The sequence below is a fragment of the Scyliorhinus canicula genome, chromosome 15 (genome assembly GCF_902713615.1).
Source record: "Scyliorhinus canicula chromosome 15, sScyCan1.1, whole genome shotgun sequence".
NCBI lineage: Eukaryota > Metazoa > Chordata > Chondrichthyes > Carcharhiniformes > Scyliorhinidae > Scyliorhinus > Scyliorhinus canicula.
This window is the reverse complement of record NC_052160.1, coordinates 90,266,684-90,285,665: the sequence shown is the minus strand read 5'-3', so window position 1 is coordinate 90,285,665 and position 18,982 is coordinate 90,266,684. Positions and strand designations below refer to the sequence as shown.

General features: G+C 48.2%; 1 protein-coding gene across 2 annotated transcripts in view; it reads right to left on the bottom strand.

Moving 5' to 3' along the window:
• LOC119978325 (sphingomyelin phosphodiesterase 2-like) overlaps positions 1-18,982 on the bottom strand; it is a 70,837-nt gene that overhangs the window by 51,243 nt on the left and 612 nt on the right. The window contains exons 2-3 of one of the 2 annotated variants that reach the window (XM_038819867.1): positions 2,090-2,158; positions 41-124 (exon numbers count right to left, since the gene is read on the bottom strand). In XM_038819867.1, the coding sequence (XP_038675795.1) occupies positions 41-90 (50 nt within the window). In that variant the 5' untranslated portion in view covers positions 91-124; positions 2,090-2,158. Of the gene's footprint in view, positions 1-40; positions 125-2,089; positions 2,162-18,982 lie in introns of both variants that reach the window. The other variant, XM_038819868.1, reaches the window with a different exon arrangement.

The following is an 18,982-nucleotide window of genomic DNA, read 5'->3' as shown; positions in this document are numbered from 1 at the left end:
AGCGGATGTGCAATAAACTACAGGATAACTCGAGACTTACCAGCAATTGAGAGTGAACACTCTGAACCTTGCAACAGGTGCCTCCGACATAGTGATAGGTTCACAAGGCCAAACTCCACGGGTACTTTAGAAAGAAAGAAATTTACTTTACATTTCTGCAGCGAAGACCTGCGTTCATCAGACACAGCCATTGAGATGGAACAAATCAAGAATAGCTCCTCTTAAAGTTCAGGCTAGTACACACTGAAAATGAACTGTTTTCCCCTCACTCAATTTAAAATATTCATGTAGGAATGGACATTCTTTGTTTTTTTAAAGACTCGTAACCAAAACATTTGAAGTAAGATCATCTGTTTATGTCCCAGCTAGGACAGCACGGGGACACAGTGGTTAGCACTACTGTCTCACAGCGCCAGGGACCCGGTTTCGATTCTGCCCTTTGGATACTGTCTGTGTGGAGTTTGCACTGCCTCCCTGTGTCTGCGTGGGTTTCCTCCGGGTGCTCCGGTTTCCTCCCACAGTCCAAAGATGTGGTTAGGTGGTTTGGCCGTGCTAAATTACCCCTTGATGTGCAAGTGGGGTTACGTGGGCCAATACATTAAAATAAAAGGCAGGGTGCTCTTTTGGACGGTCGGTGCAGACTCGATGGGCCGAATGGCCTCCTTCTGCACTGTCGGGATTGTATGATTCTATGCATTTCACTTACATCTGCTTTTCCACATCTTCGCAATGCCTGGAGCTCAGTGGGTGGGCTAACAGATGCCACGGTTATACCCAGGAGGCTCCAGAGACCAGCCAGCTTTGAGACAACCTCCATTACTTTCCTTCCTCTGCCTCCTGCAGGAGATGTCTGTCTCCTCCTGGTTAAACTCCTTGCGTTTCACATTGAGAACTGACTCACACTTACATCCACCCGCAGCCTCCCCCCGCAGCCTCCCCCTCTCCCTCAGAAGCTGGTACCTGTGAGCCTTTCCCCACAGTCTCCTTGCTTCAAAGACCCTTTAGCCCACACGTGGCTCTACCATTTGAAACAGATGGATCATTTTTTTAATATAAATTTAGAGTACCCAATTCATTTTTTCAATTAAGTGGCAATTTAGCATGGCCAATCCACCTAGCCTGCACATCTTTGGGTTGCGGGGGCGAAATGCACGCAAACACGGGGAGAATGTGCAAACTCCACACAGACAGTGACCCAGGGCCGGGATCAAACCTAGGACCTTGGCGCCATGAGGCTGCAGTGCTAACCACTGCGCCACCATGCTGCCCTAGAAACAGATGGATCATTGGTTCCACTTGAATCACTCCTGAGATCTAACAGGTCCTCCCTGTCCAATTCTGCCGCCCGGTGCTATCCAATGTGGGAAACTACCCAGCAGCGTATGAAGGTTGAAAGTACTATCACGGCCGCATCATTACTGATATTAATAGAATCCCTACATGCAGAAGGAGGCCATTCAGCCCATCAAGCCTGCATCAACCCTCCGAAAGAGTACCCTACCTAGGCCCAATCCCCCGCCCTATCCCCATAACTGCACCTAACCTTTGGACACAGAGAGGCAATTTAGCATGGCCAATCCACCTAACCTGCACATATTTGGATTGTGGGTGGAAACTGGGGCTCCGGAGGAAACCCATGCAGAAACGGGGAGCAAAGGGCGGCATGTGGCGCAGTGATTAGCACTGGGATTGCAGCGCGGAGCACCCGTGTTCGAATCCCGGCCCTGGGTCACTGTCTGTGTGGAGTTTGCACATTCTCCCCATGTCTGCGTGGGTTTCACTCCCACAACCCAAAGATGTGCTGGTTAGCTGGACTGGCCACGCTAAATTTCCCCTTAATTGGAAAAAAAAATTGGGTACTGTTAATCGAACCTGGGTCCCTGGCGCTGTGAAGCAGTGGTGCTGACTACTGTGCCGCCATGTTGGCACGCAGTCTTCATGCTGTCAGGTTTAGCAATTCCCCTTTAAGCGAGACGAATTGCCATTGTTGTCAAAAACATCCAACATGCCAGGAAGTGCCACTCAAAGTGGTGCATCCCACGTCATCTTTAACCAGCATTTTACCAGCAGAAAATATATGAATACTTACATTTATATAGTGCCCTTGTTTCGCTAAAATCCTCAAAGAGCTTCTCGGAATGAATTAGTGTTGCGGCAGCTGCTGGGATAAAAGGAAAATATGGAATTGGAGGTAAATGAGGGATGCAGGTAATCATGCAGCTCAGACCAGGGACGTTTGGTGCAACTAAGAGCAAACAGCTTCCCCCTCTATGATCCACCCTATTATGTTTGATGTCACGTGATGCTGCAGAGTGATTTCACTTCCCCTTTAACACACACTGCTTCCTCAGCAGAATTACACAGCAGAAGCCTCCACGCATCAGTCCACAGGCAGCCAAGATCCAATAGTCAATTCATCGGCTTTCTCTGCAGTGAGTGCACCCAGTCACAGGACCTCAAAGGATATTTTTAAAAAAGCCCTGCTCAAAAAACTATCGATAATTATGACGTAAAAACTCTGCAAAGCCAAAATGAGCTTTGGCAAAGTTAAAATAGATATGACCTCCATCCAAACAAAATACAAAGGCAGCAAGAAATATCAGCCCGTGAAGTCAAACCCAAATGAGAGAGGTGGTGCAGGGTATATCACAACTGAAATTTCAGCAAGCCTTCCTTGTACATATTATATCACATCTTATCTCTGGCATTTACAATACCTCACATCCAAACAAGGAAGTCACGGTTACCAGTTACACCCAGTCTCACCCAAGGATATTATCCAGACTGACATTACTGTACCGTATTGGGGGAGGTGCTGTGCTTCAGGTGAAACTTGCCAGTTGAGGTGATTATAAAAGATCCTCTGGCCCTAAATTAAACAGCACAGAAGGAGCCCACTCTGCCAGCTTATTATGTTCCAATCTACTTATCTTACCTCACAGCTCTGAATATATCCCATTTTCAACAAGGCCCCTTTAATAGTCACAATTTAACCTGCGCCCCATCCCCATTTCACGCAGCGGATTCCAGATCACAACAGCTCACTGCAAAAATAAAATTTTCCGTAACCATCTTTCCCATTGTACGTCCGAGGACCTGTGACTGGGTGTAATCACTAGGTACAAGGTAAAGTCGCCGCAGTCCCAGATGGCCATAGACTGCTCTCCCCTTTGATGGGGAGAGCTGACTGGTGGTGATTTAACGTGAAGATCACCACATCTCAGGTGAGGAGCAAGGTTGAATAACCGCAGCCGGTACGGGAATCGAACCTGTGCTGCTGGCCTCGCTCCGCGTCGCGAACCAGCTGTCTAACCATGCGACCACTGCAGCGAAGGGAATAGATTGATCAGGTGAATCAGGTGCTCCTAGCTGCTGCTGGACTGAAGTGTGTGGCGTTCCTGTGTGTTCGGAGGGGTATGAAATCAGAGTGAGCATCACATGATGCTCAAAATTAGAACAGGATGGATCAGGCAGAGCATTTCCCTTTCTCCAATTAGCATAGATGGGAATCTCTGGTTACTGACCCTCCGTCCTGACAATGGAAATAGTTTCTCTTTGTTCACCCTGTCCAAACTCTATTTGAACGGATCTTAAAAACAGTCCTTGAAGATGAGGGCGTTTTGGAGTCCAAGCCAAGATTCCTCCCTCAACCAACACATCAAAAACAATGGACTAGTCAGCCATCCATCTGCGGTTTTATGGGAATTTACTGTTGACTGTCATGTTTGCTGCAATTAATTAACTGCACTTTGAGAATTATGGCTCCAGTACTGTTTACAGTTACTGTTGATGGAGCTGTGCAACATTCCGGGATATCCAGGGCCTCTCCAGCTGCTCTGTCTTTCAGCTGTTTTTTTGAAGTTGTCGAGACAAAATTTGCAAAGCAGGTAACTTGCGCCACACACGTGCCAGCCACTGATCATCTCTCAACAACAGAGAATCAACCATCTCCCCAAGACATTCAACAGCATTACCATCACTGAATCCACCTCTATCAATATCCTGGCAGGTTACCATTGACCAGAAACTGAACTGCACCAGCCATATGAATACTGTGGCTACAAGAGCAAGTCAGAGTCTGGGTATTCTGCGATGAGTAACTCACTCACCCCCTGACTCCCAAAAGCCATCTCCAGGGCACAAGTCAGGAGTGGGATGATGTTATGGCGGCCATCAAGGACACAGTGAATCGTTGATAGATCTCCCCGTGGACTTCATGGAATATGAATTCTCCTATTAAGCGGACGGGAGCTCGCCCAACCGTGAATGAGCAGCAGGAGTTTATAACCCATTGCTTCAGCCCGGGCTAATATTCTGTAAGTCCCCAGGCGTGGAGCTGTAAGCCACGACCTTGTCCGTTACTTTAATGCAAGGGTGTGGTACTGGGAGACTGGCCATGGCAAGGTTATTACACTGGCGATGAGGAGCAAACTAGGTTTTTTCTTCGGGCAACCTTCATATTGAAAACAAGCAGTTTCTCCTGTAAGGATAAAAATGTCTCTCTTCGGTAAACTTGAACCCTATGGTGTAAGCGGAGAAGACTGGACCCAATATGCAGAGTGCAGACATTACTTCTTCCGGGCTAATAATATTGAAGGATGTGAGAAGCAGAAAGTGATCTTGCTGACAGCAGGTGGGGCCCCAACATGCAGCGTGATAAAAAGCCTGTCCTACCCAGGTGCTCCTGACTCAAAGACTTTAAATGAGTTAGTAGTCGTGGTTAAAAATCCATTATGACCCGAAGCCCTGTGTTATACTCCAGAGATACTGTTTTAACAAGGCAGCGAGAACCCCAGGGGGAACCAGCCACTTACGGAAATTGGCAGAAAATTGTGAATTTGGACCATCCCTGACCGATATGTTGTGAGACAGATTAGTATGCAGAATAAATAACATGGCAACTCAAAAAAAGTTATTGTCATTACTCAATCCGGACTTTTAAAAAGCCATTGATATAGCTCTATCATAGGAACATGCAAAAAAAAGGGTCTCTGGAGCTACCAAGGTAATCAGACAGCAATGTCCTCCAGTTAGGGGGAGGCCTCTTGTAAAAGTGGCTATTCCTCAACTGAAGGTACCCGTGTAAGTAAGATGCCAAATAGTCCAGTACAAAATTGGAGCTCAGATCGCGTCCCGAGAAATCGAGGAGATATTATGATAGCCCTAGGGCTGTGAGGAAACCTGATCCGGGAGGATGTGGGCATCAGACAATGGACTACTATAAGCAGTGCCAAAGGGCACAGACACGACAAAGCTATAGGAATAGGCAAAACGTGCGTTACTCGAGGAAGAAGCAGAGGCCCATACCATTCAGGCATACACACTCCGAAAAACAGGGACAATTGCAACTAAACCGTATTATATGTCCAAGGTTGCCCCAATAATGGTGGAACTGCTGATAAACAGTCATCCACTGAAAATGGAAGTGGACACAGGAGCTGCGGTCTCCATCACTGGGATACAGACATATGATCACCTCAAAACTAGTATTCCATTCTGTTTAGATCATGCGAAGGCCAGATTAGCCACTTACACAGAAGAACCATTATGAATTAATGGGGAGCAATTGTCTCCAGCGGACCAGACTGAACTGGCGAGAGACTTTCAGGCTGGACGGCGGGGAGGACTGTATGAAGCTATCAGTAAATACCCTGAAGCTTTCCGGGGGAAACCTCCAGGGTTTCTCAAAAGGAAGAAAAGGATAAAGAGAAAGAGCAAGAATTATTAGAACTAACTGTTCAGAGAACAGAACTGCCCAGGCTACCGTCCAAGGCATTCAAAAATGGGCGAGAGCCGCACAACTGAATCACAACGGGACCTCATGCCTACCCCAGGGAAAAAAGAAAGACAGGATAACTCTTAGGTACAATGCCCGATCCATTCCAAAGTAACTGTTCACCAGGTTGTCGGGGCCAGCCACACAGGGCTCCTCCTGGAGGCACCCTGAAAAAGGGCATCCCCATTCCTTGGGGACAGCAGGATATCGACTATGGTGCCCGGCCTGGCCTAGTCCAGTGCCATCACAAACGACTCAGGAGAACACAACCCCAGGATCTTCCACACAACTCCAACTCTTGCACCACACCGAGAGTCCACCAAACTGGTCCTAATCAGGACAAGGCACTCCTCCCCCCACCTAACAAAAAAGTACTTTCAAGTTGGCCCTAGCCAATGAGAAACCCCAGAACCGAGAAGGAAGAAACATCGAAACATCGCATCGTGGATGCCCTTGGATGGAGGCCTAGTCTCCCAAACCTCCCCCCCCTTTGCATTTCCCCGGGTCCCACGAGGCCAGGCCAGCACCTCCCACCCCGCAAGATGGGCGAAAAGAGGAGAAGAACCCCCCCCCCCCACCTAGGGGGTGGGAGGGGGGCGGTACCCATCTGGATCATAGAACTACCTCCCATAAGAGATACCCAGGGCCACCCTCGTCCTCAATGAAGCTCCAACAGCAATGAACACAGCCAGAGAGGGAGACCCACCTCAGGAGAAAAGATGACTTGACCAAAAGGAAGGGACAAATATCGCCCAGCCCTTATCGCCCGCGCGGGTGTTTAAGAGATGTTAATGTGTTAAACTGTGAAAATTACAAATGCCTCAATAAAATATTTTCTAAAGAAAAAGGATAACAAATAGTCTGCCTGGGCCTAACAAGCTAAAAGCATGGACTCTGATTCGAATTAAAAGAAAAAATGTAAACCAAAAACCCGAACCTGGTTAGCTCTAACTGGGGGGCCTTCTTCAATCATAGCGAGGCCAAACTAACCCTACCAACCCCTACCCTCCACCCTGCTCCCCTCATCTTCCTTCTAGGCGAGACGGGAAGGAAGCAACAAGAAGTACCCGTTTCCCTTCACCACAAGGATTGTCAGACACTATGGGCGAGATTCTCCCAAAACGGGAGAAATCGTAAAGCTGCCGTAAAACCCGGGCGGGTTATATGGCAGCGCGCCCCTTCCCGACGGGGGACCGATTCTGGTCCCCGGTCGGGGCTAGCAGCCCGACGCCGTAGGCTCCGGCAAGACGGGCTTAACGAAAATCGTTAAGCCCGCTTACCGGAGTTAGCGCCGGCTGACGCGTCATATGACGTCAGCCGCGCATGCGCAGTTTGGAAGACTTCAACCCGCGCATGCGCGGGTGACGTCATCGCGTTTTTGCGCGAAACCCGCGCATGCGCGGGCCGGGTTGCCCCTCAGCCGCCCCGCGAATGGATACTGCGGGGCGGCGGAAGGACAAGTAGTGCGCGGGCATCGGGCCCGCTGCCCGCGATCGGTGCCCACCGATCGCGGGCCCATGGCACCCTTGGCACGGCCGTGGTACTGCCGTGCCAATCGGTGCCATGGTTATAAAAAGCGAGTTAGTGACGCCGTTTTTACGAACGGCAAGACCAGGTGTGTTTGCCGTTCGTGAAAACGGCGGAAAGGGCTGGGACTTCGGCCCATCTAACAGCTGTGAATCGCTGCCGGCCGTAAAAAAACGGCGGCAGCGATTCGGGTCGGGACTTCGGCGGGGGGGTGGGAGAATAGCGGGAGGGCGGGAAAAATGTCGGGAAGGCCCTCCCGCTATTCTCCCACCCGTCGTGGGGGGCGGAGAATTTCGCCCTATAAAACCCAAATACAATTAGAATAAAGACTGTGCACAAATCCCATGTTCAACATTCAGCTAAACATGACATGAACTTGTTAAATCAGGATAATCAATTACACAGGCCATCACATCCACATTATTCACATTCCTGTAAACAGAAAAACTCACAACATCAAGTAGACAATAACATGATCAACAGGGAGCAAAGTCCAGGATAACAACCAGGAGGCAGAAGTGCAAGGCAGGTGTCAAGATAAAGTCTTCTTCACTGGCGCATGAAGAAAGCCAAAATCAATGATCAGCTTTGATGAGTAGGCATCAGGATCTCTCATGGATTTTGATGATCAAATCATGAGACCATGCCATCTCACCAGGACCCAGGCGGTCAACAACCTCGGCTCCAGCCGTAGGATGACCCTCTAGGCTAGCCTACCTCCAACCTCTCATCGCCGACATCCGGAACAGGACAACACAGGACCAGTGGTTGGAAGGCCATGCCAACCCAAGGCCTCGAAGACAGGATTAGATGTGCTCCATCAAATTTAATTTGCCCAGCCTCCAGATCAAGATTTCTGAAACATGGCACCCAATTCTCGAACTCAACTGGGAACTTCTCCAACACCTCGCCTTGGAAACAATATTCAGTAGCACTCCTCTCCTGGTCGCCTACTCTCTCTCCCCACTCTATTACAGCGTACGACAAGCCACGCAGCAGGTATTAAGCCACACGGTGGTGGGCTTCCACCAGGGGCAGTGTGCTATCCATTGCAGCAACTCTCTCATCGTCAACACTGCCTCCATAAAAACACCCTGCAACTCTTGAAATTGGGCCTTGACGGCCTGTACCTCAGAGCTGAGATTGTCTCCTCGTTGGCAGCCATCATCCGTCGATGCACACTGTACCGCCAAGGCGGGAGCCCACCCACAGCTAACTGCGCCACTACAGGTACGGCCCCGCCTCAACTCTTTCCAGCCTCCTCAACAAGCGAGGATTTAAACATTCTAAATCAGCACAATCACACAGAAACACCAACCAACAATTCTCAGAACATAGGGCAGCAGGGTAGCATGGTGGTTAGCATAAATGCTTCACAGCTCCAGGGTCCCAGGTTCGATTCCCGGCTGGGTCACTGTCTGTGTGGAGTCTGCACGTCCTCCCCCTGTGTGCGTGGGTTTCCTCCGGGTGCTCCGGTTTCCTCCCACAGTCCAAAGATGTGCGGTTTAGGTGGATTGGCCATGCTAAATTGCCCGTAGTGTCCTTAAAAAAAAGTAAGGTTAAGGGGGGGGTTGTTGGGTTTCGGGTATAGGGTGAATACGTGGGTTTGAGTAGGGTGATCATTGCTCGGCACAACATTGAGGGCCGAAGGGCCTGTTCTGTGCTGTACTGTTCTATAGTAGCAACCATGTAAACCAAGAAAGACAAAAAAGAAATGCGCACAAGGATGAAAAGATGGGTTGAAAGATGAGCAGAGTCGAAGCTCGCAAAAACGCAGATGCTCCCACGCTCACTTCATGTAACCCCCTCACCACTGTCTGATTTTGAAATATGCCCCTAAAAAAGGAAGGTCAATTCAGATAGTGAAGCCTATCAATGGAATATCAGGCAGGGGACACAACCAATTCCTCCAAACCCCCCCCCCAAATCTACTGACCCAAATTTTGTGCTGGGAACAACCAACAGTACTTACTGTTAAATTTTTTTTAAATGTTGACAGGGTCATGCACAGTTAAATGCAAAAATCTGGAATTTCTTGCCTGGGTTACTCAGCTCCTCCATCTGCTACACTCAACAGACCCTGAATAATGGACTCGTTGAAATTGACATTCAAGGGTGTGGCACATGCCAATTAACGTGGCAAGGAAAACATGCAATTGCTGCACCCAGGTGTAAGTGAACTTTGCACCACCGAGTTATTGCCAAGCAACCTCCCTGATTCTGAATGTGTAATTTCACAAATGTGGAGTCGCATTCCTTCAGAATTTAGTGTGTTGGAGATTGAACAAAATATTTAAATATGCTTCCTTTTTTCTTCTACCAAGAAACGATGCATGAGCAGATAACTGAGGACATAAGCTGAAGAGGGCAAAAGCGCTTGAGCAAAACCTGTTAAATCATCCAAAAAGAGCATAGTTGATCTTCAATCTCAACTCCAACTTCCAACCTTATGTCCACATCCCTTATGCCGTCGGTGCCCCAAATCTATCATCTCAACCTTGAATATACTTATCAACTAAGCATCCACAGTCCCATTGGATAGAGAATTCTAAAATTTAACAACCATCAATAGCATTTTCTTATCAGTGGGACTGAGAACCTGAGCAGGAAACGGCAGCTTCCTTGAGAGCAGGATTTAAACGCATTCTTTCCACATCACAGCTTTGTCTCTATTAAAAACAAACAGTTCAGGCTGGGAAATTGGATAAGCACTAATCTCACAATCGAAAGGACAATATAGAGTACCTTGCACAGGGTATCTTTATAGTGCCAATCACAACCTCAAGATGTCCTGACCAAGTGAGTAATCTTACAGAGTGGAGACCGTTGTAAAATAGGAAACCTTATGGCTAACAAGCCCCACAAACAGGAGTATGATAATGACCAGAAAACCTGTTCCATCAGTGATGAGGATTGAAGATAAATATTGGTTCAGGTACCAGGAAGAGTTTTCCTGCTTTTCTGAAATAGTGCCATGAGATCTTTTACATCTACTTGAGGCAGATGTCAGGTTTGGAATACAGTACCTCAGACAGTGCAGTGTTGCCTTGGTAAGGCACTACAACGTAAAGGTCACCTCATATTATATGCTCGCATCTGGATTGAGGCTTGAACCCACAACCTTCTGACTCAAGAGGCTAAAGTGCTACCATATGTAGCATGGATGACACCTAATCAGAGAGGCACAGAGCCCGGTACAGGGAAGGAAGGAAGAACGGGGGTCATTTTCAACAGCACTCTGGTTTGCAGACCGTATACTGGAAAAAAATCACTTGCCTAACTGCACTCCATCCTACTCCGAACTATTCACTGCACACGGCCTGAGGAGACAATAATTAATGAGCTGATATCACAAAGTGTCATGGCTTCAGATTAAACATGGGTAAGGAAAGCTCGTGCTGATTACCACGTATTGTCCACCATAAGCTGATGAATCAGTACTCCTCCATGTTAAACTTCACTTGGAGAAAGCACTGAGGGTGGCAAGGGCGCAGAATATGCTCTGGGTGGGGGACCACAATGTCCATCACCCAGAGTGGCTCGGTAGTACCACCACAGACCAAGCTGGCCGGGTACTAAAGGACGTAGTTGCTAGACTGGGATTGCAGCAGGTGATGAGGGAACCAACAAGAGGGAAACAAATACTTGACCTCATCCTCACCAATCTACCTGTTGCAGATGCATCTGTCCATGACAGTATCGGTAGATGTGACTACTGCACAGTCCTTATGGAGACAAAGTCCTGTCGTCACATTGAGGATACCCTCCATCATGTTGTGTGGCACTACCACCGAGCTAAATGGGATAGACTTCGAACAGATCTAGTAACTCAAGACTGGGCATCCATGAGGCACTGTGGGCCATCAACAGCAGCAGAATAGTACTCAACCCAACCACAATCTGCAACCTCATGGCCCGGCATATACCCCACTCTACCATTACCACCAAGCCAAGGGATCAACCCTGGTTCAATGAAGAGTGCAGGAGAGCATGCCAGGAGCAAGATCAGGCATACCGAAAAATGAGATGTCAACCTGGTGAAGCTACAACACAGGACTACTTGTGTGTCAAACTGCATAAGCTGCAAGTAATAGACAGAGCTAAACAACTCCACAACGAACGCATCAGATCTAAGCTCTGCAGTCCTGCCACATCCAGCCGTGAATGGTGGTGGACAATTAAACAACTCACTGGCGGAGGAAGCTCCACAAATATCCCCATCTTCAAAGATGAAGGAGCCCAGCACATATGTGTAAAAGACAAGGCTTTGCATTCGCAACAATCCTCAGCCAGAATGCTGAGTGGATGATTTATCTTGGTCTCCTCCAGAGGTTCCCAGCATTACAGATGTCAGTCTTCAGCAAATACCATTCACTTCACCGGAGATCAAGAAATGGCTGAAGGCACTGGATCCGGCAAAGGCTATGGGCCCTGACAATATCCCGACAACAGTACTGAAGATTTGTGCTCCAGAGCTAACGACATCCTTAGCCAAGCTGTTCCAGTACAGCGACAACACTAGCATCTGCACGGCAATGTGAAAATTGCCCAGGTGTGTCCTCTACATAAGAAACAGAACAAATCCAACCCAGCCAATTACCGCCTTATCAGTCTACCATCCATCATTAGCAAAGTGATGGAAGTAGTCATCAACAGTACTATCAAGTGACACTTACTCAGCAATAACTTGCTCACAGACGCTCTGTTTGGGTTCCACCAGGGTCAGTCAGCTCCTGAGCTTATTACAGCCTTGGTTCAAACATGTACAAAAGAGCGAAATGCCAGAGGTGACTGCTCTTGACATCAAGGCAGCATTTGGAGGTTGGAGATCAATCATCTCAGCTCCAGCAAATCACTGCAGGAGTTCCTCAGGGTAGTGTCCTCGGCCCAAGCATCTTCAGCTGCTTCATCAATGACCTCCCTTCCATCAAAAAGTCAGAAGTGGGGATGTTTGTGGATGATTGCACAACGTTCAGCACAATGTTCACCATTCGCGACACCTCAGATAATGAAGCAGTTTATGTCCAAATGTAGACAGACCGGGACAATATCCAGGCTTGGGCTGACATGTGGCAAGTTACATTCGCACCACACAAATGTCAGGCAATGACCATCTCCTACAAGAGAGCATCTAACCACCGCCCCTTGACATTCAATGGCATTACAATCGCTGAATCCCCCACAATCAACATCCTGGAGGTTACCATTGATCAGAAACTGAACTAGCCATATTCATACTGTGGCTACCAGGGTAGGTCAAAGGCTAGGAATCCTATGGTGAGTAACTCATCTCCTGACCCCCCTAAAGTCTGTCCACCATTTACAAAGCACAAGTCAGGAGTGTAGTGGAATACTCTCCACTTGCCTGGATGAGTACAGCTCTAACAACACTCAAGAAGCTCAACACCATCCAGGACAAAGCAGCCTGCTTGATTGCTCCCTCTTCCACAAATATTCCCGTACCAGCCTCCCCGAACAGGCGCCGGAATGTGGAGACAAGGGGCTTTTCACATTAACTTCATTTGAAGCCTACTTGTGACAATAAGCAATTTTCATTTTCATTCAGATTCGAACCCTCCACCACCGACGAACAGTGGCAGCCATCTGTACCATCTACAAGAAGCGCTGCAGTAACTCACCCAGGTTCCTCAGACAGCACCTTCCAAATCCACAACCACTGCCGTCTAGAGGGAAAAGAGCAGCAGATACCTGGGAACCCCACAATCTGGAAGTTCCCCTGCAAGTCACTCACCACCCTGACTTGGAAATATATCACCGTTCCTTTACTCTCACTGGGGCAACATCCCAGAACTCCCTCCCTAAAAGCACAGTGGATGTACCTACCCTTAAGGACTGCAGCAGTTCCAGAAGGCAGCTCACCACCACCTTCTGAAGTAAACCTAGGATGGGCAATCAATGCTGGCCTAACCAGCAACGCCCACATCCTGTAAATGAATAACGAAAGGCCGCAATTTCTGGCCTCTTAGTCTCACATATTCATTCTAAATGAAGTCCACATTTGTATCACAAACTGTCCATGTCAACTAGTCACACTTCCCAAGTTACATGTGACTTGATGGCGCTGCAGCACTTCTATTGGGGAGGGTCAGAGAGTTAATAGTGTGACACGTTTACATGGATTATAAATGCAGACATAGCAATGGAAGCAGTTGACTTAAAGAATGCAGACATAAGATTTTTATTATTGAACAGATGAAAGGCCCAGACTTTGCAATGGTAATACCAGTGAAACTGTCAATTTTTGCAGTCAGTAGTCCTCTGAAACGGATAGCAACTTCTGGAGGCAGGATATACAGAGTTAAAATCCAGAGGGGGCTTCCCATGGGAAGGACCTGCCAGACTGCAATCAAGGAGAAATCATCAAATTGATGTAAACTTGACCTTTTACTCTATTTGTCTGGCTCTGGAAACCTTAGAAAATGTTGAATGAAGTGCAACTGGGTTTAAAATGGTTATAATTACTGCTGAATAGCATCCCGTCCCTGAAAAACTAATTTTGTCATTGTGGAATGTCAAATTTCTTCATTTTGATTTTTTAAAATTATGTATTTTAATATTTTATGAAGTGAGAATATTTCAGCTTCTGATTTAACCCCATGTGCATTTATTTTGCTCTCTGCGAGATTTTATTAAAAACTGAAACAAAAACATTGTACTTCCTGACTTGCTACCTGTGAGAATATTTCAATTTGATTGGTTGTGTGCCCTGCTTTATGACATCACTGTTGCTGGATTTTGGAGACCCCCCTTGACTTGGCACCAGATTCAACCCGGTGTTAAGGAAGGGGAAATCCATGCTACTGGGAGAGGGCTAGATCTTTGTGGGAGTCAGCTCGCTGCTGACTGTAAAATCTGGCCTACTGTCTTTCATTTAAATAGCTACTTTCATATTCTCAGAATGATCCAGAGCACGGAAGAACCAATAAATGTATGTGAAATGTGCTCACTATTCTAATTAATGCAGAAAAACATTATTCAATTTGTATCCAGCAAACAAGGAGATAATAGTTAGTTAGTTTATTTCTGATCATTCGCCATGTTTTTCATTAATACTACCCGACACTCCTTTGAAATGGTACAAGGGGACTTCCTCGTCCATCCGAGAGGGCGGATTGGGGTCTCGGTTTAATATCTCATCCAAATATAGCACTTCTGACAGTGAGGCACTCCTTCCATCCTGCACTGAGGCCTGGATAATGTGTTCAAGGGTAAGTCTTGAACCCACAAATGTCAAACTTTAGAGGTGTAAGTACAGCCTCTGAGCCAAGTCTGACACAGCACAGGTTTTCCTTTCCAAAAAAAACCCAGAATTTTTGGTTCCACGAACATTAGTCTTCCAACTCTATCTTGCTCTTAACGGTCTATACAAGCAAGTGTACAGACAATAAATTCTGGAAAGCTATTTGACTGTGAAAGATCCCCATCACAAGTTCAATCCTGTTATCAATGACAGTGCATCATCATTTTCTTTGGCGACACAGTGGTTAGCACTGCTACCTCACAGTGCCAGGGACCCGGATTCACTGCCAACCTTGGGTGACTGTCTGTGTGGAATTTCCTCCCACAGTCCAAAGAAGTGCAGGTTAGGTGGATTGGCCACGCTAAATTGCCCTTAGTGTCCAAAGATGTGTGGGTTAGGCTGGGGGTTACTGGGATAGGGCCTGGGTGGCATGCTCTTTCCGAGGTTCGTGCAGACCTGATGGGATGAATGGCCTCCTTCTGCACTGTAGCGATTCTGTCATCCGCATTGAGGATACCGTCCATCGTGTTGTGTGGCACTACCACAGTGATAAATGGGATAGACTTCAAACAGATCTAGCACCTCAAGACTGGGCAACCATGAGGTGCTGTGGGCCACCAGCAGCAATAGAATTGTACTCAGCCATTAGCCGACATATCCCCCCTCTACCATTACCACCAAGCCAAGGAATTAACCCTGGTTCAGTGACGAGTGCAGGAGGGCATACCAGGAGCAGCCTACCGATAAATGAGGTGCCAATCTGATGAAGCTACAACACAGGACTACTTGAGTGCCAAACAACATAAGGAGCAAGTGAGAGACAGAATTAGGCTTCCCACAACCAACAGATCAGATCTAGGCTCTCCAGTGCTACCACATCCAGCCATGAATGGTGGTGGACAATTAAACAACTCACTGGAGGAGGAGGCTCCACAAATATCCCCATCCTCAATGATGGAGGAGCCCAGCACATCTGTGCAAAAGATAAGGCTGAAGCATTTGCAACAATCCTCAGCCAGAAACGCTGAGTGGATGATCCATCTCTGTCTCCTCCACAGATCCCCAGCATCACAGATGCTAGTCTTTAGCTAATTTGATTCACGCCTGGTGATATCAAGAATTCCATAGAATTTACAGTGCAGAAGGAGGCCATTCAGCCCATCGAGTCTGCAACGGCTCTTGGAAAGAGCACCCTACCCAAGGTCAACACCTCCACCCTATCCCCATAACCCAATAACCCCACCCAACACTAAGGGCAATTTTGGACACTAAGGGCAATTTTGGACACAAAGGGCAGTTTATCATGGCCAATCCACCTAACCTGCACATCTTTGGACTGTGGGAGGAAACCGGAGCACCCGAAGGAAACCCACGCACACACGGGGAGGATGTGCAGACTCCGCACAGACAGTGACCCAAGCCGGAATCGAACCTAGGACCCTGGAGCTGTGAAGCAATTATGCTAACCACCATGCTACCGTGCTGCCCTTCAGCTGAAGGCACTGGACACTGCAAAGACTATGGGCCCTGACAATATTGTGGCAATAGTACTGAAGACTTGTGCTCCAGAACGTGTCGTCCCTCTAGCCCAGGCTGTTCAAGTACAGTTACAACACTGGCATCTACCCAGCAATGCGGAAAATTGCCCAGATATGTCCTGTACACAAAAAGCTGGACACATTCAACCACGCCTTCAGTCTACTCTCAATCATCAGTGAAGTGATGGAAGGGGTCATCAACAACAGTTTCAAGCGGCACTTACTTTGCAGTAACCTGTTTACAGATGCTAAGTTTGGGTTCCGCTAGGATCACTCAGCGCCTGACCTCATTACAGCCTTGGTTCAAACATGGACAAAAGAGCTGAACTCGAGGTGAGGCGAGAGTGACTGCCCTTGACATCAAGGAGACCTCGCAAAACTGGATTCAATGGGAATTAGGGAGGAAACCCTCTGCTGGTTGGAGTCATATCTATCACAAGGCAAGATGGTTAACATTGTTGGTGGTCAATCATCTCAGTCCCAGGAGATGAGTGCAGGAGTTCCTCAGGCCCAACCATCTTCAGCTGCTTCATCAATGAATGCCCTTCTAACATAAGGTCAGGTGCGGGGATGTTGGTAGATGATTGCACAATCTTCTGTACCATTTCTGTCTCCTCGGACACTGAAGACATCCATGTCAAAATGCAGCAAGACTTGGACAATATCAGGCTTGGGTTGACAAGTGGTAAGTATCATTCGTGCCACACAAGTGCCAGGCAATGAGCAGCTTGGCAAAGGAACACGCTTGATTGGCACCCCATCCACAGAAACATTCACTCCCTCCACCACCGATGCACAGTAGCAGCTGTATGTACCATCTACAAGATGCACAGCAGGAAGTCACCAAGGCTCCTTAGACAGTCCCTTCCAAACCCACATTCTAGAAGGACAGGGGTAGCAGACACATGGGAACACATGGCACGTTCCCCTCCAAGGGCAGCACGGTGGTGCAGTGGTTAGTGCTTCTGCCTCACGGCGCTAACGTCCCAGGTTCGATCCCGGCTCTGGTCACTGTCCGTCTGGAGTTTGCAAATTCTCCCCGTGTTTGCGTGGGCTTTGCAACCACAACACAAGTATGTGCAGGGTAGGTGAATTGGCCACACTAAATTGCCCCTTAATTGGAAAAAATTAATTGGGTACTCAAAATTTGTTTTAAAAGTTCCCCTCCAAGTCACTCATCATACTGACTGGGAAATATAGTGACGTTCCTTCGATGTCATTGGGTCAAAATCCTGGAACTCCGTTCCTAGCAGCACAATTAGGGATGGGCAATAAATGCTGGCCAAGCCACCAACACCCTCATCCCACAAAACAAAATTTTTTAAAAACTGCAATCCTGGAAGACTTTGCTCTCTTTAGCCCACAGCTGGCAAAGCCAATTGGAGCAGCAACTCGAAAGCCCTGGCTGGTTTTAGTTAACAACACAAATCGGCAATCAAACCTAACAGCAGTATTTAGTCTACACAGCACAGCCACCCATTAGGCTCAATGTATATCGCTCAAGGGGCAGCAGGGTGGCCTAGTGGTTAGCACAACCGCCTCACGGCGCTGAGGTCCCAGGTTCGATCCGGCTCTGGGTCACTGTCCGTGTGGAGTTTGCACATTCTCCCCGTGTCTGCGTGGGTTTCGCCCCCACAACCCAAAAATGTGCAGAGTAGGTGGATTGGCCACGCTAAATTGCCCCTTAATTGGAAAAAATAACTGGGTAATCTAAATTTATAAAAAAAAAAAATGTATATCGCTCAAAATGCATACCATGCTCCCAAGTTTAAATCCTTACCGTAAGTCAGAAACTCGCCCTTTGCCACCCTGCCTGTGTACAACACTTGCACAAAGGAACAGAGTCAGTAGTTTAATAGCAGCAAAGAGAGAAAGTGACTGTTTCAAAGATCTCTACGTAACCACTGATGTAAATAGCACGGACAGGCCAGCAACCAAGGAAAGCTGGAAGTGATAGAATAAGGCTTCAAACAATGCAACATTTAAAGGATTTATAAATGATCCTGAGGATGAGGCCAGTTTTGAAACCACTCCCTAAAATACATGTCATGGAAAAGAGCAAATCTGCATGCCCCTTGATTCACCACCCCTACTGGAAGAAACCAGTAAACATGATCACTCTAAACATACCAAAGATTAGCAGACTTTATGGAAATACCACTCGAGCACTTTCAGCAGGAAAACTGCAGCTGAACAAGACCCATCCTCTCGAGGACCCACCCTCTTGGTGAAAGGGGGATTGGGGAGCAGGGGTGTTGGGGGCAATTGGGGAACAGGCTATGGGGGGGGGGGGGGAGATGACTGGGGGGGAATAGGGAGATGGAGGGGGGATTAGGAGGGGAGAAGGGATTGGGGCAGAGGGGAGTGGGGTGCGGCGGGGTTGGGAGCAATAGGGGAGGGGGCAATTAGGGGAGCGGTGATTGGGGATCGGCGATAGGGAAGAGGGCAGGGGAATTGCGGATGGGTGACAGGGTTAGGGGTATGGGGGCATTGGGGAGAGGGAGGGGGGATTGGGGAGAGGGGAAAGGGGATTGAGGAGAAGGGGAAAGGGGATTGAGGAGAAGGGGAAAGTGGATTGGGGAGACGGGGAAAGGGGATTGGGGAGACAGGGAAAGGGGATTGGGGAGACGGGGAAAGGGGATTGGGGAGACGGGGAAAGGGGATTGGGGAGACGGGGAAAGGGGATTGGGGAGACGGGGAAAGGGGATTGGGGAGACGGGGAAAGGGGATTGGGGAGACGGGGAAAGGGGATTGGGGAGACGGGGAAAGGGGATTGGGGAGACGGAGAAAGGGGATTGGGGAGACGGAGAAAGGGGTCGGGGAGACGGGGAAAGGGGATTGGGGAGACAGGGAAAGGGATTTGGGGAGACGGAGAAAGGG